This window comes from Cyrtonyx montezumae, unplaced genomic scaffold (assembly GCF_038088225.1).
Source record: "Cyrtonyx montezumae isolate F1298 unplaced genomic scaffold, pur_monq_1.0 scaffold_14, whole genome shotgun sequence".
Taxonomy (NCBI): domain Eukaryota; kingdom Metazoa; phylum Chordata; class Aves; order Galliformes; family Odontophoridae; genus Cyrtonyx; species Cyrtonyx montezumae.
Window position 1 is genome coordinate 6,111,396 of NW_027071870.1, and position 20,783 is coordinate 6,132,178.

The 20,783-nt window shown below is 40.4% G+C and overlaps 1 protein-coding gene across 5 annotated transcripts in view; it reads left to right on the forward strand.

The window, feature by feature from the left end:
- Positions 1-20,783, forward strand: part of CACNB2 (calcium voltage-gated channel auxiliary subunit beta 2) — a 229,735-nt gene that overhangs the window by 127,861 nt on the left and 81,091 nt on the right. Inside the window, exon 1 of one of the 5 annotated variants that reach the window (XM_065731341.1) lies at positions 3,388-3,464. The exons of the other annotated variants lie outside the window; for them this stretch is intronic. Coding sequence (XP_065587413.1) covers positions 3,432-3,464 — 33 coding nt within the window. The 5' untranslated portion in view covers positions 3,388-3,431. Of the gene's footprint in view, positions 1-3,387; positions 3,465-20,783 lie in introns of those variants that run through there. 5 annotated transcript variants of the gene reach the window in all.

Below are 20,783 nucleotides of genomic sequence, written 5' to 3' on the forward strand. Positions count from 1 at the left end.
AACCTGCTGTAGTACTCACTCACCCTGAACCGTAAAAGGATTTTTTTTTCCTGGTGTTTAAATAGAATTCCTTACATTTCAATCTGTGGCTATTGCTTCCTGCTCTTTCACTGAGAATCACTGAGAAGAGTCCAGCTTTGCTTTCTTTACTCATTCCCATCAGGTATTATTACACATGAATAAATTTGTATGTAAGGAAAAAATCTGCAGTAACAATCCGAGCAAACAGTTCACGCCCGTTGACACACCTACATCTGTGCATGCTCACTCCTGGTAACAGATGTTTCGTATTGCTTTTGCTGTCCTGGATTCTGTGGATAAGTAAAGACTACTCTACACATGATTGTACACATTAGAAAGCTTAAGAGGTGACTCATTTCCTTCTTGTGATTTACACCTCACTTCAAACCAAGGTCTTGACTCTCGTGATCAAACCTCCAGGCAGTTCATTTTCCATTAGTGTGTAGTCTGGTTCTTAAGATGAAGACTGGATCAAGTTGAGTTTGTGTAGCTCTTTGTCACATCTTCAGTTACGTGTCCTGCTGGAGATTACCAGTGGAGGAGGGGATCATTTCTACCTTTCAGCTGAGTCCTTAGCTTTGTTTCTATTTATTTTTTTTCTGCGGATTTGCTGTGCTTGTGGTGCTTTCTGCATTAATCCCAGCTCTGCTGGTATCCTGAAGTAGCTTTCCTGCTGAAGTTCTCATCCTGGAGAATTTTTGTTAGTCTCTAATTGCTTGGTCAGACAGTTCTGCCTGGGCATCCCAGCACTGGGCCGGCATCTTTCTGCCCTACTCCTTGCTCACCACCTAGCTTCAGGCCAGTCAGGTAGCCTTGTTGTTCCTGTCCAGGTCTTTCCACATTACCTTAAACTGCTTCAGAGCCCAATCTTAGTTTGCGTCTTCTGGCCTGACTTTTAGTGTCATGTTCATTTAGGTCACGCTGCTTCCTTCCTAGTCCTGCACGGTTGTTTTTTTGTCATTCCCATTCCCACCACTTCCACAGTCCCATTGCTGCCTGACTGCTCTTTCCAAGCTACTTCTCTCCCCCATTTCCATCACCATCCTTACTCCTTCTGCGTGAATCCTGAGATTTTTCATCTGTGCTGCCTAACTGCAAGGATCAGCACCAGCATCAGTGATGCTGTCCTCCAAGTGCTGGCCAGTCCCATGCCACCCTGAGCCAACGGAGGAAGGGGTGCACAGAGAAAGTCCACCACTGCTGCTTAGTCGAGAATGGAGTGCAGATCATTAGAAGCTGTTAGAAGTTTAAATTTCCTCAACAGGGGGTGACACTTTTGCAGACTTTAATTCTTGAACCATAAAGGCTATACACAGATTTGCTTTCTGAAGCCCTAAAGTACCCTGACTTGGGTACCTGTCATGGTGTTTCAATTCAAGAGAGCAATGAGCAATTCAGCGTATTTTCCGTCCAAGCTGCCAGACTCTGGCTGCTTGTACTGTCTGTATTGAGAATTGCTTGTGACATGTAAGTCACTTACGGTGACAGTCTGAATAAAGTCCTTCATCTGTACTGAGTCTATGTGAACTGCAATCCCCCTGACCCTGATTTCATATTCATGTCCAAAGTACAGGAGCTAATGAAACTGTTCAAAAATGATCACCGTGATTTTTAATACACCGAAAACAATATGCTACCCTTATTGATGATACTGGGAGCAGCTGTGTCAGTCCTGCTGTTTTTATTTGTTGGTTTTGCTTCGTTTTGTTTTTCCCCCTCAATTGCTCATAAGAGCTCTATGAGACAAGCAAAATAATGGGTGATGACATTGGTTTTCCTAGTATTGACAGGTGTGGTTTGATGTTAAGCTGTGCAGTACAGCTCAGACGATTATGTTCAGACTAATAAGTATATGTAACCACATTCTTTCAATATCAATAGTGGCAATGGTCTTGGGTGAGTAGCTTGCATTCTATTAACAGTGTCTTGTAGGAATGACACATGCTTTGTTTACTTGGTGGGAACACAATATTATAATACTATTTGTGTGAAGCATAATTTGCAATTGATGTGATGTGAAGTGACCACTTTGGCTGACAGATTAAACTACTGCTGTTTTGTAAACATATGGCTGGAAGACAGTGAAGTAAAATTAAATTGTTCTGATATCTAATTTGCTCTTTCCGAGAGTATGCAGCTTGGTTTTAACTCTGCTTTAGAATACCTACAATAACTTAAACTGTGATTCATGAATCACATCACCAGTAGTCTGCAGAGGACCAAAGGTCTGTGATGACAGAGGAGGCAGGTTGAGAGAAGCGTGCTGTAGCTCACGCAAGGGAGTGACAAGAGGTGAGATCTATTTGAAATTAGAGGGGGAGGGCTGGGGGAAGAGGTATGGGGAGGATGTTTGCAATGTATTTGAACTGCGTCCCTGTTGTTTTTTCTCTTAGTGAGAAACTCTTGTCCTTTTTTCTTTGTGTAAGACAAGAAGTTGAGCAGCCCAAGCTATTTTTTAGTGCTTTGTGTGCCCATGTCATTATGTGTTATACCATCACGGCTATAGATATGGGCAACTACACACACATTTTATTCATACATGTTCGCAATCCTGTACGAGCATGTGCTCTGTCCGTGGGACGTGGAGCTAGCGGTGGTACCGTGAGGATCTGTAAGCAGACCTGTAGGGAGCTCGGGGCTGAGCAGAGGGGGTCGGCTTTGGAGTCGCTGCTGGGCGCTGCCGGCGGCCTCATCCCCAGCTGCGAAAGACAGCCTTCAACACACAGCAGCATTTCTGAGTGCCCAACTTTGTGCCTAAACCATCTGTCATCAGTGCTACATTTTGAATACCGTCAGTAAAGCGTGGTCTGAAGTCTGCCAGAATGGCACGCGTTGGGCTCTCTTCGGCGGCTGCCCCTGGCTGTCCTGCCGAGCTGTGCTGCGCTGGATCCCTGCCCCGCAGCGGGAGGTCCGTGGCCACAGGTATTCCGTTACCTCCTCTCAGCGCTCCGCTGCGGATTAAGTTGCAGCGCGTTTCACCGGCGGGGCAGCCTGGAATTAATCAGCAGAAGAGAGTGACGACGGAAAACAATCCCGGAATGATTGTGTATCGCGGAGAGAGAGGGAGCGGGATAGCTCCGCGTCATCCCGCAGAGCCCCTGGAGGAGTCAGGGATACGCTCCGGCGTGCCGCGCTACTTCGGGCTGCCGGCATCGTCCTTCGGAGTGCCCGGAGCCCGGGGTACCGCGCCGGGCTCGGCGGGATTCCGGCAGCCAATCAGCGCGGGGGGCAGCGCAGCCCGGCCCCGCTCGGCCGCGGGGTTCGCTCCGGCGACGGGAGAGGAACTTCAGCAGCAGCTGAGGCGTGGGAAGCGAGGAGCGGAGCTGCGCCTGGCTTGGGAGGGGGAGAAGTTGGAGATGCGGGGGGAGATCGCGCTTTAAGCGGATCGGGCGCTCCGGGCTGGTGCAGCGATGTACCTCTTCGGCAGCGAGGACTACGAGGCGGTAAGACGCGTCCCCCGAGAGGGTGGTGGGGTTTCGTAGATGCTCTTTTGAGGCTGTGAATTTCTCAGAACTGTGGTCAGCTCTGAATGCTTGCTGTAGTCCAACTTCGGTGCTCAGCGATGTGGTTGCTTTAAAATGTGACGTTTTTCTGCCGGTTCTCCACGTAGTGAGACGCTGGTTGATGGATTGGGCTGAATTTCCGCTCCTTGCCACGCTGAAGGCACTGAGGTGGTCCTGAAAGCGCTCAGATACGGGGTGTGATGGGGTGACACAGGCAAGCCGGAGCCCTGCTTCCAGATAGTTCAGACTCCTTCTTATTTGTATCTATATGGACTACACGTAGGTTACAGGACTGAACTCAGCGGTAGGTCATAGGGATTCTGCCAAGTCGTTTATTTTGTCCAATTCCAAACATGTCACAGCGATGTAATGCAATGTCCATCGCGAGAGCCAGCTTAAAAAACCCCACAGCACGCTCCCATTAGTATCTAACACTGCTTACTTCAGTGTTTGTGTAAAACGGCACTCTAGAGGAGTTGCTGATGAGAAGGAAAGCACAAATAACTCTGTGCTGTTGCGTGTTATTGGTATCTGACATCAGAGTTTGCAGCCCAAGGCTCAAGTGCTGCACTGCGAGTGGATGGATGGATCCTTCCACCCACACATAGCTCGTGACAAAGACCTGAGGAGCTTTAAGGAAAGGCAAAGACAGCAACAAAAACGTTTATGAACTCTATAGGAAGTCAAGATACATTCTGTGCATTAAAATCAGCGTGATCTTTGCATGCAACTTGCAACTGCAAGCACTTTGTTTTGGCTACCGATGTTCTCTGAATATGAAAGTACTGTTCCTGGCATTCTGGGTTCTCCAACACATTCCTAGGAATTAATTGAGTTACCCTGGATTTTTTTCCCTCGTGTTTTTTAATGCCAAACAGCTATGTTTGTGACATGCCGGAAACATGGAAGAGGTTGTTGAGGAAAAGAATTTAAACGCAGCTGCCTGCACATGGAGCTCATTGTGTGTGAGAGTTGAACCAACTTTTGCAAAGCAGGGAAACTGAAAAGAACAGAGTTTCTCCAAAGCAATAAACAATATGGTGTTGCAGTAATTAATTTTGAACAATTAATTGTTTTTAAAAACTGACAAGTGACAACGAGTTTCCAGCTATAAGCTTTTAATAGACTATATGTTGTTTTAATCCACTGCATCATTATAGCTATATTGTAAAGTCTGTATTGCCAGTCTGTATTAATAGTTTTTGAGGTTGTTGGTTTTGGTTTGGTTTTTTTTTGTACAGTCTCTACATTCCACTGCACTTTTTATGGTTACTTATTGCTTTGTAAAGTAAACAGGAACTGTGAGTCTGAAATGCTGAGGTACCTTGAGGGTCACCTAGATGAATTAAGAGTGGTTTTGGAGTCCTGTGCATCTCTCAGTCTCATCTCCCGATACATACTGTTCCAATAGGGAAATGAGTTGTGCGGGCTTGGGGGTGCACATATATTTATTTTTTCCTTCAGAATCTCTGGAGGTCTATGAAACAAAACAAGATTTCATTAAGTCCAATACAAAATATCACTTATATTTTTTCTTTTATGTGAAATTATGCTGAGGAAAACAGGGGTGTGCTTTTTTTGACGTTATTCTGTCAGCCAAACATACCAATATGCTTGCTTTTACTCAATGATAAGAATGTATTAGGCTATTCTTAAAGTCACCAAAAATAGAAGAGTTGTGCTATGAGATCTTGAAGAACAGTTTTATTGTTCAATAAAATATAGAATCAGTGGAAAACTTCTTTGTACGAATGTGTAGTTCGTGAAGCCATATGCTCTGTACTGTGGAGAAGGCATTTGTTTTATCTTCCCACACGATTACTTATGAGTCACTGAAGGACAGTGTCAGTGAAAAGAGTGACAATGAAGATTCTCAGGACTTCATTTGAAGTTCTTGATTAATTTCAGACAGTTTCAAATGATTGTAAGACATTCTAGCTAGAAACATAAACTATGATCCTTATCCTAGAAAGCTGATCACTAATAAAATTAAACGTGATTTAAGTATCTCTTAGAGGATTTCAGTAGACCTCTCTTAAGATCCCCATCTTTGAATAGAGAAACTCACTTTGATCACTGTATACATTTCTTACGCATACTTATGTGTACACACATTTACAGAAATATGATCCTGTGAAGTGCCATTCCAGCTCAATTAAATTTAACAGTGAAGCTCCATAGCCTGGTGTAACCAAGTTTTGTACATAGTGTCCTCTTTGGTTTTCCTCTTCAGTTTTCCTTTATTCCAGTGCCTAATCAAACATGCATTATTAGTTTTTCTGGATGCACAGTAAGTCTGCCAGGACTGATGCTCAATTTGTGTGTCGTTTCCTGCAAAACTTGGTTAACAGAGACAATATTCCATAAGGATCAGTTATCAAAAGACAATGCTGTGGTTTAGGACCACTCAATATTCAGAAAAAAGCCCTCATTATCACAGCACAGTAAGAAATGATGCATTTCAAATTGTGCATAAATAAAATTGTGCAGCTGTAGTTCTCTCTTGTTTGAATGACGTTTACATGAAACTTTGGACTGGGGATGTTAAATGTTTTTTACAGTATTTTAGCCCTTTAGGTCGATCTTATAGAAGACAACAAGAAGTGGGTGCTCCTCTCATGGTAAATTGTGCTCAGTATTACGCTCCCAAATCATCCAAAGTTTACCCCAGGTGGCCTTTTTAGTCAGCACATAAGGGGTGAGGGAAGTGTAGGGTTGTGTTATATTTCTGGGAGGATTACCTGGCTCTCCTGTGCCCCCTGGCCCAGCAGAACATTTCCCATAGCCACAGGTGCTCTACTCCTGCTCTCTTGAGTCAGCTTTGAATGGGCTGCAGACCAGCAGCAGCCCTGTCCCCCTGCTGCCTTTCCCAAACCCCTCGGTTTAGGTATGTAAGACAGGTAAGCCAGGTGCAGCCTTGTCGTTATCTTGGCTCCTCTACTATAATGATCAGGTGCTGCTATGATAAGTGTAAATTAGTTAAAATTTCTTCTGCAAACTGACTGTTGGAAAGGTTAATTGTAGGAGAGTATTTCTGAAGTAGGGGTGAGTTTTCTTGGCAGTTACTCGCTTCAGGAAAGTCACTGTATTTCTTCCACTCTTGTTTTCAAATGTCCTTCCTGAGGTCTGTCAGTTGAACTTATGTACGTAGCAGTGCTTTATTTACATGCATGTCCTCGCTAAATTTACAGCCAAGCTAAAGTGAAATGACAGAGGTAAGGGTATGTGCTTTAGAAGAAAGCATGTGGTCTGGGAAAGGATTTAATGCCTCAAAAATGCAATTCATTTTATCCTCCAGAACACCCATAGTTGAGATAAAATGCTGATAATTGAATTTGCAGTTTAAAATACTCCTCCTTCCCCTTTAATAGCACTTCTAGAAAGTGATACCTGATGTTTAGCATTTATCTCCTTTATCTTGTTTGGTTGTTTTTATTTTTTTCTTTATTCTAGTTACGTATGTAATTGAAATACATTTTCTCCTCTATCACATGCAGTTTTGAAAGTTTTTCAGTCAAGTAGTTTTTAACTGAAGAAACTCAAAACTTGTCTCTCAAACATTTACTCTTCGTAGATTTTTCTCTTCCCAGGTATCCTTAGGAGGAATAGAAAACCTCTTTATAGTTTCAGTGAATTGGTTGTGATGTCCGAGCAAATGTTTTTGTTGCTTGTAAATCTAGCGTTTGTCACTTGCACTCCGCAGGCAAAAGTTCTGAAGTTGTCTATTTAAATTAAATCTTCAGTTCCCTGGAGTTTGCTTATGTCCTTTTGCAGGATGGAGCACTTTGCATGGAATATTAAAGATGATGTTGACAGATGACAGTTACACTTTTGGCTCCTGCAGGGCAGCCTTATCTGTTAAAAAGTATGAAAGTCTGTCTGCTGAATTTTGAAAGGACTGGAGGATCTTGAAGCATTCAAATAACATCCAAGTCTGAGAAGAGTTCCTTTTTAAGGGCTATTAGTGAATCAAACCTCATTTGTGTTTGCAGCAAGTGTGCTGCTTATAGAGTGAATTTTACTGTGAGGAGAAAAGCCCTCATTTATTTTGGGAACTTATTATTGTAAGTCCTAGAAATCAGCAGGGCAAACACCTTGATGTGTTTTCACTGTTTAGTCTGAATCACTGCTACTTACCTTATTTCATGAACTGAGCAAAGGGAGAAAAGATAATTAGGGTATTGTTAAGTTTGGAAGGAGTCATGTTTAAGTGCCCAGCAATGGCCTTTTTTTTTTTTTTAATCGTATTGCAGACTAACACAGGACCATGACTAGAAGTCGTAAATCAGAACTAATTGATTTGGGATACCCACCCACTTGAATTGCAAATGTAGTTCTGCATATTACCTGTGGCAGAATGCTGTAAAAATTAAACCAGAGGATTTTGGAATAACTTCTATTTGCTTGACTTAGTTCAACCTAAGGCAACATCTCGCAATGTGTTGAGACAAATAACTTCTGTGGTACTTGAGAGTGTGACTTGTAGAGCAGACATGTATGGTGGGCAAATTAATTCTGTAGTTTGTCTACCCTTAGACAAATCATTTAACATCTTGATTCTCCGTGTTTAAACTTCAGATGATATTTAATTATCTCCTGGTATGAATAGAGGTTTAACTTGTTAAAGGTGAGAAGTTACTTTAAAAATTCTGTCTTTACATGTTACAAATGCTGCTATGTGATTAATGTTGTATGCCTGAACTAGGAATGGAGTTAATTGTGTAAAAAAGGCTGTACTGCAAGAAGTGCACTATGTGAAAGACACGTGCTCACATCCAAAGCTTGATGCAGGTTTGTGAGTCACCCTTATCAGCCCTTTGCCTGTGGATCCTCCTCAGCAGTCAAAGAGCAGAAGCAATACAGTTTTTGTTTCCTATGAATAAGGGTCATTCTGTACAGCATCAGTCTCCATGGCTAGCATGGAGACACCTCAGCTGTACTCACGACCTTGCATGTGAGCTCCAGGATTCCCTTGAGGGAAGCTGGGAAGAGCCATGGGCTCCAATCCTGTGTTGGAACAGCTCCAGCTGTTGGTATGGTATCAGTTGGGATAGCAAAACACTGAGGAGGAAAATCGTGATGCACAGAAAGGTTTTGGTCACTTCTGCCTTCTCTCAAGGGGCCCAGCATGCTATCCAGTTAGTGATCTGTGGAGCTGCACTGAAAATACTTTTTCTCCTCAGAATTAAACCAGCGTTTATCTTCCTGTAGTGTCTGTGCATCCAAGGTATATTATCCTTAGTAATATACATTTTCTTGTAAATTTTCTTTAATTTGAGTCTCAGTGACTGAGGATGGAGACTTTTTGCTTAGGGGCAGTATACTGGAAGTTTTTGTGTTGTACTGGAGCAGGCTGCCCAGAGAGGTTGTGGAGTCTCCTTCTCTGGAGTTACTCAAGATCCATTTCCTGTGTGACCTACTGTAGGGATCCTGCTTTAGCTGGGGTTTGGACTAGGTGATCTCCAGGGGTCCCTTCCAAACCCTTTCATTTCATGATTCTGTCATGCTACACCTGGCCTACCCCTCCATCCCTCTCCAATACATGACAGAGCAGTGTGGGAGGTGTGTGAAAGTCACCTTGAGGTGCTGAGCTGGTCGTGGTGTTATACACAGGCTCCTCAGCTGTATCTCAGCCTTTCACTGCACAGTGTTGTTTGTTTTTCATAGTGTCCTGCCCTGGGCGTGCTGTGCCCTCTGAAGCTAAACCTGAGTATCCCACCTCAGGAGCTAACTTCTAAAAACATGTGTCTGACAGAAAATTGTGAGGCAAATCAAAAGCTACAATTAACTCAGAGTCTCCCATAGCAGATTATTGCTGAGTGGTACCTGAAGGCAGGGGCAGAAACTCCAAGCATATCTCTTACTGTTGAAATGAGACATGAGTAGCTCACCAAGGCTGAGAAGCAGATTCATAACTGAGGCACACACAGGAAAGAGCCCTGTGAAATAAAGAAAGGTCAAATGGTTTCTGGCATGTAGAAGCTAGTCACACTGACCAGCTCCAGGTGATCCAATGGCAAGGGAGAAGTTGAGTTTTGTTTATGGAGTAGAGGGTATGAGATGAGGAATGTGCAAACTGGCCTAGGTCGGCAGAACTAGTGCAGTTCTCATGAATATAAAGAAAAACAGAAAAAAGAAACAAAAAATATTTACAGATTTCACACACATGTAGCATAGGTCAGTATCCTTGTGTTACTCCTGTAAGTTCCCGCTTTGCTTCTCACCTTCCTCTCCCAGCTTGTAGTAAGTGCTGGTGGGGAAAGAAGACTCAAGGGCGGAGATGAGTGCAGAGCCTATGCATTTTCTCCTCCAGTCTGCTCCAGGTAGTCCTCCTGTACCTCATATCATCCTCCATTCTCAAACAGCATCAGGAAGGATAGAAGGAAGTCTCACTCAGGACCTCGTAACAGTTGGCTTCTAACAGTGCTCATAGCACCAAGGCCTAATGAAATCTTTAAATTACTTGGCTCTTGTTACAGTATTTCTGATTGAAGGAAATAAATATGATATTACCACATACTTTCTGGCAGGTCTGACTGTTTCTTTAGCAACTTTCTAAAAATAGAGTCAAATACTGTTTTCCAATAACATATCCTACTGCAGGTAATTATAAAAAGAGTATGCTGTTACTTGTGTTCACTGCAAGTTCTTTGAGTATCAGATCTCTGAGTTAAGGCAAAGCAAGCCAGTCAAAACTAAGAGCACGAGCTAACAAAAAAAACCTCTCAGGTATTTTGGAAAAGCAGTCATGAGTTGGGGGACTATTGAAAGCATTTATCCAGTTGTTATTGCATATTTGTACTCAGAAATGTGGTAATCAGGTATGATAAAGCAGTGTTACCCCTGAGTAGTTCAGTGATGTTTTATGTCTTTTTAGGAAGAATATTTACTGACTTGTTAGGTGTTTCTGTGCTGTCTTTGAGTCTGGCAAAGCTCTGGTCAGCATCTCTTGCTGAAATTTTGCTTCATTGAAGTTAATCGTCATGAACTTTTAAAAATATATATAATCATGATCAAGAATAGCATATTTTTTCTTTTCTATATTGTCATTTGCTCGACGGGTCTTGATGTATTTAAAAATAAATAAATAAAAGGAAATGAGGAGTTTAAATTGAGCTTATTATAGCCACAGTAAGTGTTAGCTGTAGGGACACCAGTCTGGCTACGGCAACAAACACAGAGCTGAAGATGGGCTAATTCCTTGTTCTTCTCTGGTTTATGTAGCTACCACATACAGAATTAGCTTGGATTCCTCTGCACACATCTGAACGTGTATATGTATACTTGCCTGAGCATTTAGGAATTATTTACAATTCACTCTTGGTTACACCACATGCATTCATACTTGATATTTAATGAGATGTCAGGGGACATCTCTGGCTAGAGAAGTCCTGTGGATAAGAGATACTAATGTCACGCTTGTTTTAGTACATGAATTTATAAGTCTCAGGGTAGAATCCTGTGCAGAAAAGTTACAGCTATTTAGAAGGCAGCTGGAATGACTGATGTTTAAAAAGAAAAAAAAACAACTGGGTCCTTTATGTCTTGTGTATGAATGCAGCAGCAAGAAATTTCCAAAATTTGCAGGGGCCCCAGTGCAGTGCTTGTAACAATGGATTTATTTTAGATTCTGGTCACCTGTTAAATGTTTGTGACGTGCATTTTGATTACGATATGTTTTAGTCTGTGGATAGATTAGCAGCAGGATTACACGTGCAACATGCTTGATGTGAAGAAGTGAATTGTGACTCCCCTGCAGTGCGTATGGGATGCTGAAGTCACAGAGGCATGTTCACGCTGTCTGCCATACGTGCCTGAGTGACTGCTGTGGCAGACTGCCTGTTTTAGATGCTCTATCTTGGGTAGCACAGCTACTTTTCTCCCATCTACAGTAGATGAGGTGGTGTTTGGCAGCCTAGATAGCTCACTGCTCCCTTGACCTTTCATCACTATAGTAGTTATGACAGCTAGATTAAGCATTCCTAGCAGGCAGGCTGAATATAGTCAAATGTCATTTTGATAGGCGCCTTCCACACAGGTGAATCAAAAGCCAGAACAATCTGCTTCAGATCATGTGATTTGAAACTATTCTGCTCAGGGACATGATTTAGTGGAGGGTTGTTAGGGTAGTATGGTTAGGTCATGATTGGACTCAGTGATCTTTAAGGTATTTTCCAACCTGAGTGATTCTATGATTCTATTCTGTTCATCCTTTCCAGGCATGGTTTCTTTTATTTGTTCCTTTATTTTCTTCTTTTACTGCTGAGATTGTGCTCATGTCTGTGTGGGAATAGATTTTTGTTTTCCAGTCATTTATAATAAGTAGATGCCACTTCCGAAACAACTGATCAGAGTAAACATATTATTTATTCCTATTTTCCTATTTAATATTGGCTGTGAGGATGTCTATTACAGAGAAATCTATCTAGCTCTTTAACAAACCACACGCATCTATCTTCATGAAGATTTGTCTTCTCTAAATAGTAAACAGGCTCTGGGCAATTGATAGGCTAAGTGAAGCACTGTTTGTTTACTCAGTCTACATGTTATTTTCCAGACAGCTACTTCAGCTGATGAGGAAGAATCGTGAAAAGCTGGGGATAGTTATAGCACCTTCCATAAGAAGCACTAATTCTTCCTATTTATTTTTATTTATTTTTAAATGTAGAAATAGGCAATGCTAGCAGTGTCAAGCTTGTTCATTGTTTTGTGAGTCTCTGACCAGACTATGAACTAGGATTTTTACAGGGAGAAAATTTAGTGAAACTTGCCTGTTTTGACTCCTGTAATTGTAGGACTACAGGAACCAGCAATTTTGAAAGCTTTTCTCTGAGGAATGAATGAATGGAAGCCCTCAGAATTTCTGTGCATGTTTCTTTGTCATTTGTAATACAGAGTGAATCTACACACTTTAATATAGCAATACATGATGCGAAATTGCTGGAAGATCTATGAATACTCAATTCTAGAATTATGTACTGTCTTTTATGGTATGAAGGATAGATTCATTGTTCTGTTAAATGTTACAAACAAGTAAAATGGACTTAACAATACAGTTTTGACATTTTTAAAGGCTGTTTCAGTGTTCTTTTCCAAATATCTTGGCAAATATTCATTGAGTGTTTGTTTATTGGTGCAAGCAAAACAACACTGTTGTGTAGATCCAAAAAGAGTGTGGGACCTACTAAACTGAACTCTTCAGTCTAAGGGCACTGAGACCATTCCAGAAATTTTATGTGAGGGGAACAATGTTATGCCAGTTTATAGAAGCAAAGACGGTAGTTATTTTTATTACAATAATATAATTCTATTGCAAACCTACCTGTAAGGAAATGCTCAATACTGAAAGGAAAATGTCCTTCATATCTTTTCATAACATGTAGTTGCCCAGAAGTGCATAAGAACTTAGTTACTTTCAGTGAAGAAAAAATGTTTCTTTCATGTGAAGAAATGAGATATAGTGAAAGTTGCCTTGTGCGGAACTTGATGCATTTGTATTCGTCTGCATGTGTACACAGCTCAGCAAGACCAGTTCTGAGACTAAATGTCACATAACTTCTAAATTTATTAAGAAGCTTAGTTATTATATAAATAATATTATTTATTCTTAATGTATTTATCTATGTTAGATTAGAGCTTGTTTCTATTTTTTCCAGAATGGGAGAATAACAAAGAAAATTCTGTATGAAGTTGCAAAATTTCCATCCATGTTGATTTTCAAAACTCAACTGGTCTGAGCAATCTGACCTGTCTTTGAAATCTGGCCCTATTGTGAGCAGGCTTTTGGATTAGCTGTCCTCCAGAGGTCCTCTCCAGCATGATTTTTAATGTGATTCTCTTCAGAGAATACAGACTATTAAGAAATCTTGCCATCAGTGAAATAGAAATTCCCATGTTTTATGTTAAAAATCAAAACTTACAGAAGTCTTCATCATGTTCAGCAGTCGCCTAGTTCTTGTTGCTGAAGGATGCCCTATGTAGTTCTGAATCTTCAAGTCATTGGTCTTTAATTAAGCATAATTCTCTTGCCTTCATCTGCTTTCTGTATAAGCTTGGTGTTATATATATAGAGTGAGAACTGAAGGACAGGGGCATTAGGTTTTTGCTCAAATATACTGCATTGATCATATGCATTGCATTGTGGTATACCACATATATTTAAGGAAGTTGTATTCTGTTTCCTCTAATTATTGTGCGGTCTTTCTAAGATGGAATTATTCTCATTGTTTGCTATAATTCTGTTGTTTGTTGTACAGTCGTCCTGGCAAGTGCATGGGTGGCCTTCAGAGATGCTTAAGCAATTTGTAAGGCTCATTGTACAAGGGCCTAGCACCATATGTGAAATTTTGCTTTTGCTGATTGATGTTCCTCTAAATCTCACCAGCAAGAAAATGATTTTTTTTAATAATCATCACATCTGTTTATTTGCTGATACCTGATAATAGTTTAAACTGTGTTGTCTTCTGGTTATAATAGTCTTCTTCTGCGTGCATTAATGCCATTGCCCTCTACCCGTGAGTACTGTGGATTTTTAAAGAAGAATGCGTAATTTTGCTCATCCATATCTCCTTAATCCAAAAGAATTCTCTGATCAGTTTGGATGCAGAGGCTTGATGGGCTCTACAGGGAAGAAAATCTGGTAAACTGTCAGAATAGGACTGCCCTTAGTGCATTTATGGAGAAAATATGATACAACTGATACCATTTCTTCCAGCCACTGCAGCTTTGTCACCACCAGAATAAGACTTGAGATCTTTCTGTAATCAAATGCCTCCCATTTATAAAAATACACTAAAAAAGGCAAAAAACCCCCCCCCACCACCACCACCACCAACAACAAAAATAAAATAAAACCTCAACAACCACAAGTTATTTGGTTTTGCTTAGGGCTATTTTAAATAAACCTGGACATCTGTTTTTGTAAGTGTGGTGAGAGAGATTAGTCCTGCAGTTACACAACATGTTCTGTCTTGTGACGATTGACAATGTTGTTCTGGCACTTCTGTGGTTGATTTCACGACTTAAAAAATTCTGATTTAAATCAAGTCTATTTTAGCATAATCAAAGAGGAAACAAGAAGGACCTATTCTTTGAATCATTGGCTATGATGATACTGAAAATGAAGAGGACTTCAAAATACATGATGACTTTTCAAATCATAAAAAGATCCAACCCTACAGACAACAAACAGAATGTACAGGGTAACAAGAAGACACATTTTTGTTATTGTGACAGGTGCAGCAACAAATCGCTATCTGTATGAGTTACCACGTTATAGATGGAATAACTACTGACTGACAGAGCACAGAGGGTCATCGTTGGTGGTGCAGAGTCCATTTGGAGACCTGTAACCAGCGGTGTCCCCCAGGGGTCCGTGCTGGGTCTGGTCTTGTTCAACATCTTCATCAATGACCTTGATGAGGGGACAGTGGCCACCCTCAGCAAGTTTGCTGATGATACGAAGTTGGGAGGGTTGGCTGACACACCTGAAGGCTATGCTGCCATTCAGCAAGACCTGGACAGACTGGAGAGCTGGGCAGTCAGAAACCAGATGAAATTTAACAAAAGCGAGTGGAGAGTCTTGCACCTAGGGAGGAATAATTGCATGCACCAGTTTTTGACTTCTGAGTTTATTCTGACCGAAGAAGCCATCATTGCATTTCTGGAGAATATTCCAGAGGATCTGAGGACAAAGATACTTGAGTTGTGGTAGCTACACATATGCAGTCTATATGCCCACTGAGATTTTGGTTGTAATTTCTTACACAGAAACTGGTTTCCTTATAAACTGCAGGAAGTAATGAATTTTTAACCAGCATAACAAAATGCATTTAAGAAGAGAATTAATTTCATTTTCAAACAATGGAGCAGAGAGGACAAAGCAGGCTTTAGCCAGTGCACATCCAGAAGAATACAAATTGGCAGGGAGGACATGGATTTGTTTGAATTTCTTTGGTGAGAGCACAACGCATTTCGAGACCGTGAGTTTCCACTCTGAGTCTTGCATCACTGCAAGTGCTTTTGTGCCCTCTGCACCCAGCAGCTTGTGAGGGATGTGGCTGGGGCTGGAGCCCTTCCCTTGCAGCAAGAGCCTGAGGGAACAGAGCTAGAGGCAACTGAAATATCTCACAGTCCTGAGAACAAGATGTAGTATGTTGTTACACCTCTAACACAGGAGAGAGCTGAAGCACATGTTTTAGTCTTTGGTTGTTCTTTTTGAAGATTTTGGATTTTTCAGCAAATCAAATGTATTTTTTGTTGATTTTCAGTATTGCAGCAGTAGATGAAGGAGCAGCCAGAGGTTCGTGATTTGACGCTTCCTCTCAAGGAAGGAGTGGTTCAAGAGGGGAATGTGATGTAACGTGCTCTCCTGATCCAATGGTCTGTTCCAAATCAGGCAGAAGTCTGTTCCTGATGTTTCTTTAGTGCATAAAAAAAATAGAAAATGTTTGGTCTTGCAGGTCAAATCCAGAATTCATTTATTATTCTGGGAAGTGGTTGTTGTACTTTACTAAACTTTGAACATTCCAGAGTATTAAAACTATTCCAGCAATGAACTCAGAAAAATCACAAGTTCATGTGCTTACGATTTCCTGGATCGTTTTCCTATTTATTTATATTTGTTTTGCCTTCATGTTAGCATCTAGTCGTCGTCTTCAGTAGCTGGCATGTTTCTGTTGTCAGGTTGCCTAAAATGTTTATTCCTCTTTTAAGCCTCCCATTATTTAAGTCACATCTCAGTGGTGTTATATATTTGTACTACAATATACGTTTTAGATTATCAAAAATATTCTTAGGTTTGCACATTATTAGAGAATGTATCATCCAGGTGGTTTCCTACCATCCTTCACTAAACTGTTTTGGTGAAGTAGTGTTTTATGTACTCTTCATGTTCTTGTTTGTTTTTGCTTGTAGGTGGACAATTGAGGCAGTAATATACAGAGATATCAGCCTCATTTCTTAGATTAAGATACCACACTGAAAGTGCAGTAGGTTCGTGGGTCAGAATCATAAACTATGAGTTGCCCATTCTGTTTCTAAAGGACATTTGGCAGATCAGAAATTGTTCCAGCCATGTGGATTGTGATGCTGACGTGAGCATGCTGTGCACTGGGCCAAGCATTACAACCATGCATGTATACACTTGCCCTCTTGTCCTGGTGTGTGAGGTTTGAGGTTGGAAAGAGACAATGGATCTCAACAGTTGATACTAACTGGAGTGTTTTGGTCTTAGAACAAAAATTGTGAAGATAGAAAATGCTGGAAAGAGAGAATTTAGCAAGAATTTGGTATGTCAGAGTCACGAGAAATAAAAGGCCTTTCCAGAGAGACTTTTGCATTGATGATAAAGTATTACATGCTGTGTTGTATTCTTGAAATCAGATGAGATTAATTATTGGAAATCTTATACCTAGATAGTGTAAGGAACCTCATCTCAGGAGGACTGCAGGCAGATTGCTTCATTTTATGCTAGACATCGAGGAGACGTAATGGGTGTAATGAGCCAGTCCTGATGTTTTTGAAGTGCTACGCCTAAGGCTGGAGGCTGAAGCTAACACCTGAAGGACACACACAGCTTGCAATACACTTGGAAACAGCTGACATGTAACCCACTGAGGAGGATTCATGTGTTGCACGTGGCGTTTCTGTCCTGGAGCAAGTTGTGCTGCTCAGTGTGCCTGCAGCTTGTTTGGTGCTTCTGGCAGTAATACAGCGAGGCTGCAGATGCCCAGGGATTGCTGTGCCTGCTGAGGCACCTGGGCTGAGTCACCACCAAGTGGCTGGCTGACGAGCCTGAGCTCTCAGCAGCTCTCAGCTAGGGAGCACTTCCTTAATGAATTCCTCAGTCTTCACTGTGTATAATTTAACAAAGGGCTTGATAAGAAAACTATCCTAACATAAGCAGTGAGCAAATTACAGTGTTTCGTGTCATGACAGTCACTGATTGCTGTTAACACATGATAATGAGTAGAAAAACCAAGATTTCAGTAGAGGAAGGTGAACTGGAAAAAACTTGTCAGAGGTAGAAAAATGTCATTTCTGACACCTAACCTATGACAGCAGCTTCTTTAGAGTTCATTCTTGCAAAGCATCTCAGAGAGATGTATGGAAACAAAATAATTAGTTAGTCAACATATATACAGTATAGAAATGAAAGATAACAAGCCAATATACATCTCTAAAGCAGCAGTTACATTTGAAGTAGTAGAATATCGACTTCACTCCGTGTATTTAACCTCAACATTTTTAATAAGTAAAACCAAAAACAAGCAAACAAACAACAACAACAACAAAACACCAAAAAGACAAACCTTTTATTTTTTATCTGGAGTAGATTTAAAAGGTTAAATTAGGAAATCAAGCAGGGCTTATACAGACAGAGACAATTTGATGAAACGCAAAGGAAATATTTTTTTTTCCTTCAGAGTTCTCCATTACTAACAGCATTTCATGCTAACTTTTAAGGGAAGTTATTTTTAAGTATGTAGAAAATCTTAATGACTTGAACCAAAATCCCAGATAAAAATATACCAAAGATCTGGAACAGAGAATCTAAATTGGCACTTTTAAGTGAGCTGAGACAAATTGAGATGATGGTTGCCATGCTTTTCTGTAACATCTTTCCTTTGCTAGTTGACTTTCCGTTTCCTTGTTGTCACCTCAGATGCATTTTCCATTTTTTCCTCTCTAATTAAGAGCCCTTGCAATTTTGTGGCTGACCCAATCTTTGTTTCTCTCCATTTGTTCTTGTATATCGACTCATATATTATATATTTAAAAGCTTTTTTTCCGAGTTTTCTTTCTGCAGTTTAAAATTCTTCCTTTGTGTTATCAGCTGTTCATTAATACAGTCAAAAATGGTATTTTCTTCTTTCTTGAAAACGTTCCTTTTTTATTACCTGCTTTTTTTTTCAGTAAACAACATCACAATTCAACTTATTACTAATAATCTTGATTTGCCTAAGGGCTTAGACATATGGTTAAGTTACCACAGCTCTAAGGAGTTGTCATGAGTCAACCAAGTTGTGTTAAGATCAGTTGTGTGTGCTGGCAGTCTGAGGCAAAAGTGAGATGATTCAAGTTTATGCAGCTTGCCATCATTTCCTTGGTGTATTTTTCTTATTGACACCTATCTCTGAGTTGTTCCACTGGCAACATCTCTTACCTCTGTCATTGCTCTGACTTTCACAGCTCAAATTCACTAATAATTTAAACTCTTCCTCTATCCTATATCAAATTACTTATCTTGATAAAAAACAAAACAAAACGAATTCCCTATTTTATTTAAAAAGAACAAAACCCCAAAACTAAAGTTTCTAATTATTTGAATATTGTCAATAAGGTATATTTTAATGAGCAGTGAGGTCTTCTAAGACTTCTGTAATTGCCCTAATCCTAAAAACCATGCTAAACTTTCTCTTTTCTCATCAGTGGGAGAATCTCTTTGTCAGAATATAGAGATCTACCAGATTATCCTCCTTCAGAGGCTCTCACAGAACTAATCTTTGCCATAATACATATAGAAAACTTACTTTAACAACAACCCACCATGGTTATGCAAGTGATGAGTCATAATGCTGTTACTGAATGGTTAAAATGCTTTATTCTCCATTGCACTTGCTACCTTGATCCTGTTCTTCTTTTCTGATATTTGTTCATTCTTTCAAATTACAAGTTCTTTTAAGCAATGTTTGTCATTCGCAGTGACTGTACTTAGTACAGCAGTGTCTCAAGCAGTTGGCTCTTTTTGAAGTTTTTTGGAAAAAAAAAAAAAAAGGTAAACTATAGCACATTGGAACGTGCCATGGATTTGAAGAAAGCTTAGCTGTAGCTGTGGGGTCCTCATCTGCCCTCCCTGAATCAGTCTGCATATACTGCTGAAAGTTTTCCTAAGAGTGACCTCAACCAGCCCATCATTCCACTAAAAATTCAAACTAATGTTACTTTGTCTTAGAAAAGCAACAGCCAAAAAGCAAATGTTTAGGCTGATACTATGAAAATGTTAGTGTGAATGTGTGTGGGATGTTTTTTAGTATGTGACTTTTCTGGGGGACATTTTTTTTTAATTTTTTGCTTGATAAAGTACCCAGTGCAGCTGTTCCCCTGGTCTAAAAATGCCTGAAACTCAGGTTTCTGCAGACCTGAGGGCTGTTTAAAAAAAAAAACAACTCTGCTTTCATCCAGCTGTTGGTTGGATTAGCATCTTGCAAACCTGTTAATGTCCAGCTGGGTGCTGCAATTAAGCCTAACAAAGTCGTGGTGACAGTAAAGAGAAGATGTGTTTCCTGTATAATCTCCTTTTTAATCACATTACTACCCTAAAGCTTCCAGCTGTTCTAAAATTTTCCTCCTCCTGTTATATGAAGGTCTTCTGTGGATGTCAATGCTTCAGCAATGCCTAAATTTCTCTAAAACAAACAAACAAAAAAGAACAAAATTCCAATCAATAGTGTTTTGTTTTTTAAATGAAACAAAAATTGCAGTGTCTATTCTAGGAGTTGTTCACATTCCTTATATACTGCTTGTAGGAGAAAATGTTTTACAGGATTTAAGTGAAAATGGATGTGCAGTGGGCAAGTAGCCAAGCTCTGGCCATGCCAAGGGCTAGAGAGCATGAGGACACACCTTTGTGCCAGCCCCGCTGTGATGGCCCTCAACAAGGAGTCAGCAATTCCTCTAGATGAATGTGTGATCTCTGTCCTTTTTCTCAATATATTTCTTTAGTTTGCTGTACACAACAGAAGTGCATACAGAACAATCAGAATTACTTTGGTATTTCCTTAAAAAGGCTGCCCTTATGTCAACTTTACAATCTGTATGATGTCTTACAGCACTTTCAGCGTTGTGTTTTGTGCTTTCTTCCACATCTTTCAAAACGGTGACATTTCTTAGAGGTCTAGGTAAATCTTCCTAAATAAGACAGCTTCACCTTCACCAACTCTGGCCACTGTGACAACCAACTTCTTGTATTGATGGTGTTCTAATTGCATGGCCCATTGACAGCAGGTTGGTTACTCTCTGATGAAACAGTAGATCTCTGTTAGCGTATTATAAATATAAACTTGCCCATGGCAGCAGTTTCACTTCATTCTGAATTTTACTATTTTGCATTTTCCTTTTTGTTTGCATTGCTTTTGAAGATTTCTAAATGAATTGAAAATTTTACAGAAGTAATCCTTAATTATTTTTTTTTTCTTATTGCCTTATTTTCTGGCACACCAGCAGTAGTAGCACATCAGATGGACATAGTATATAGTG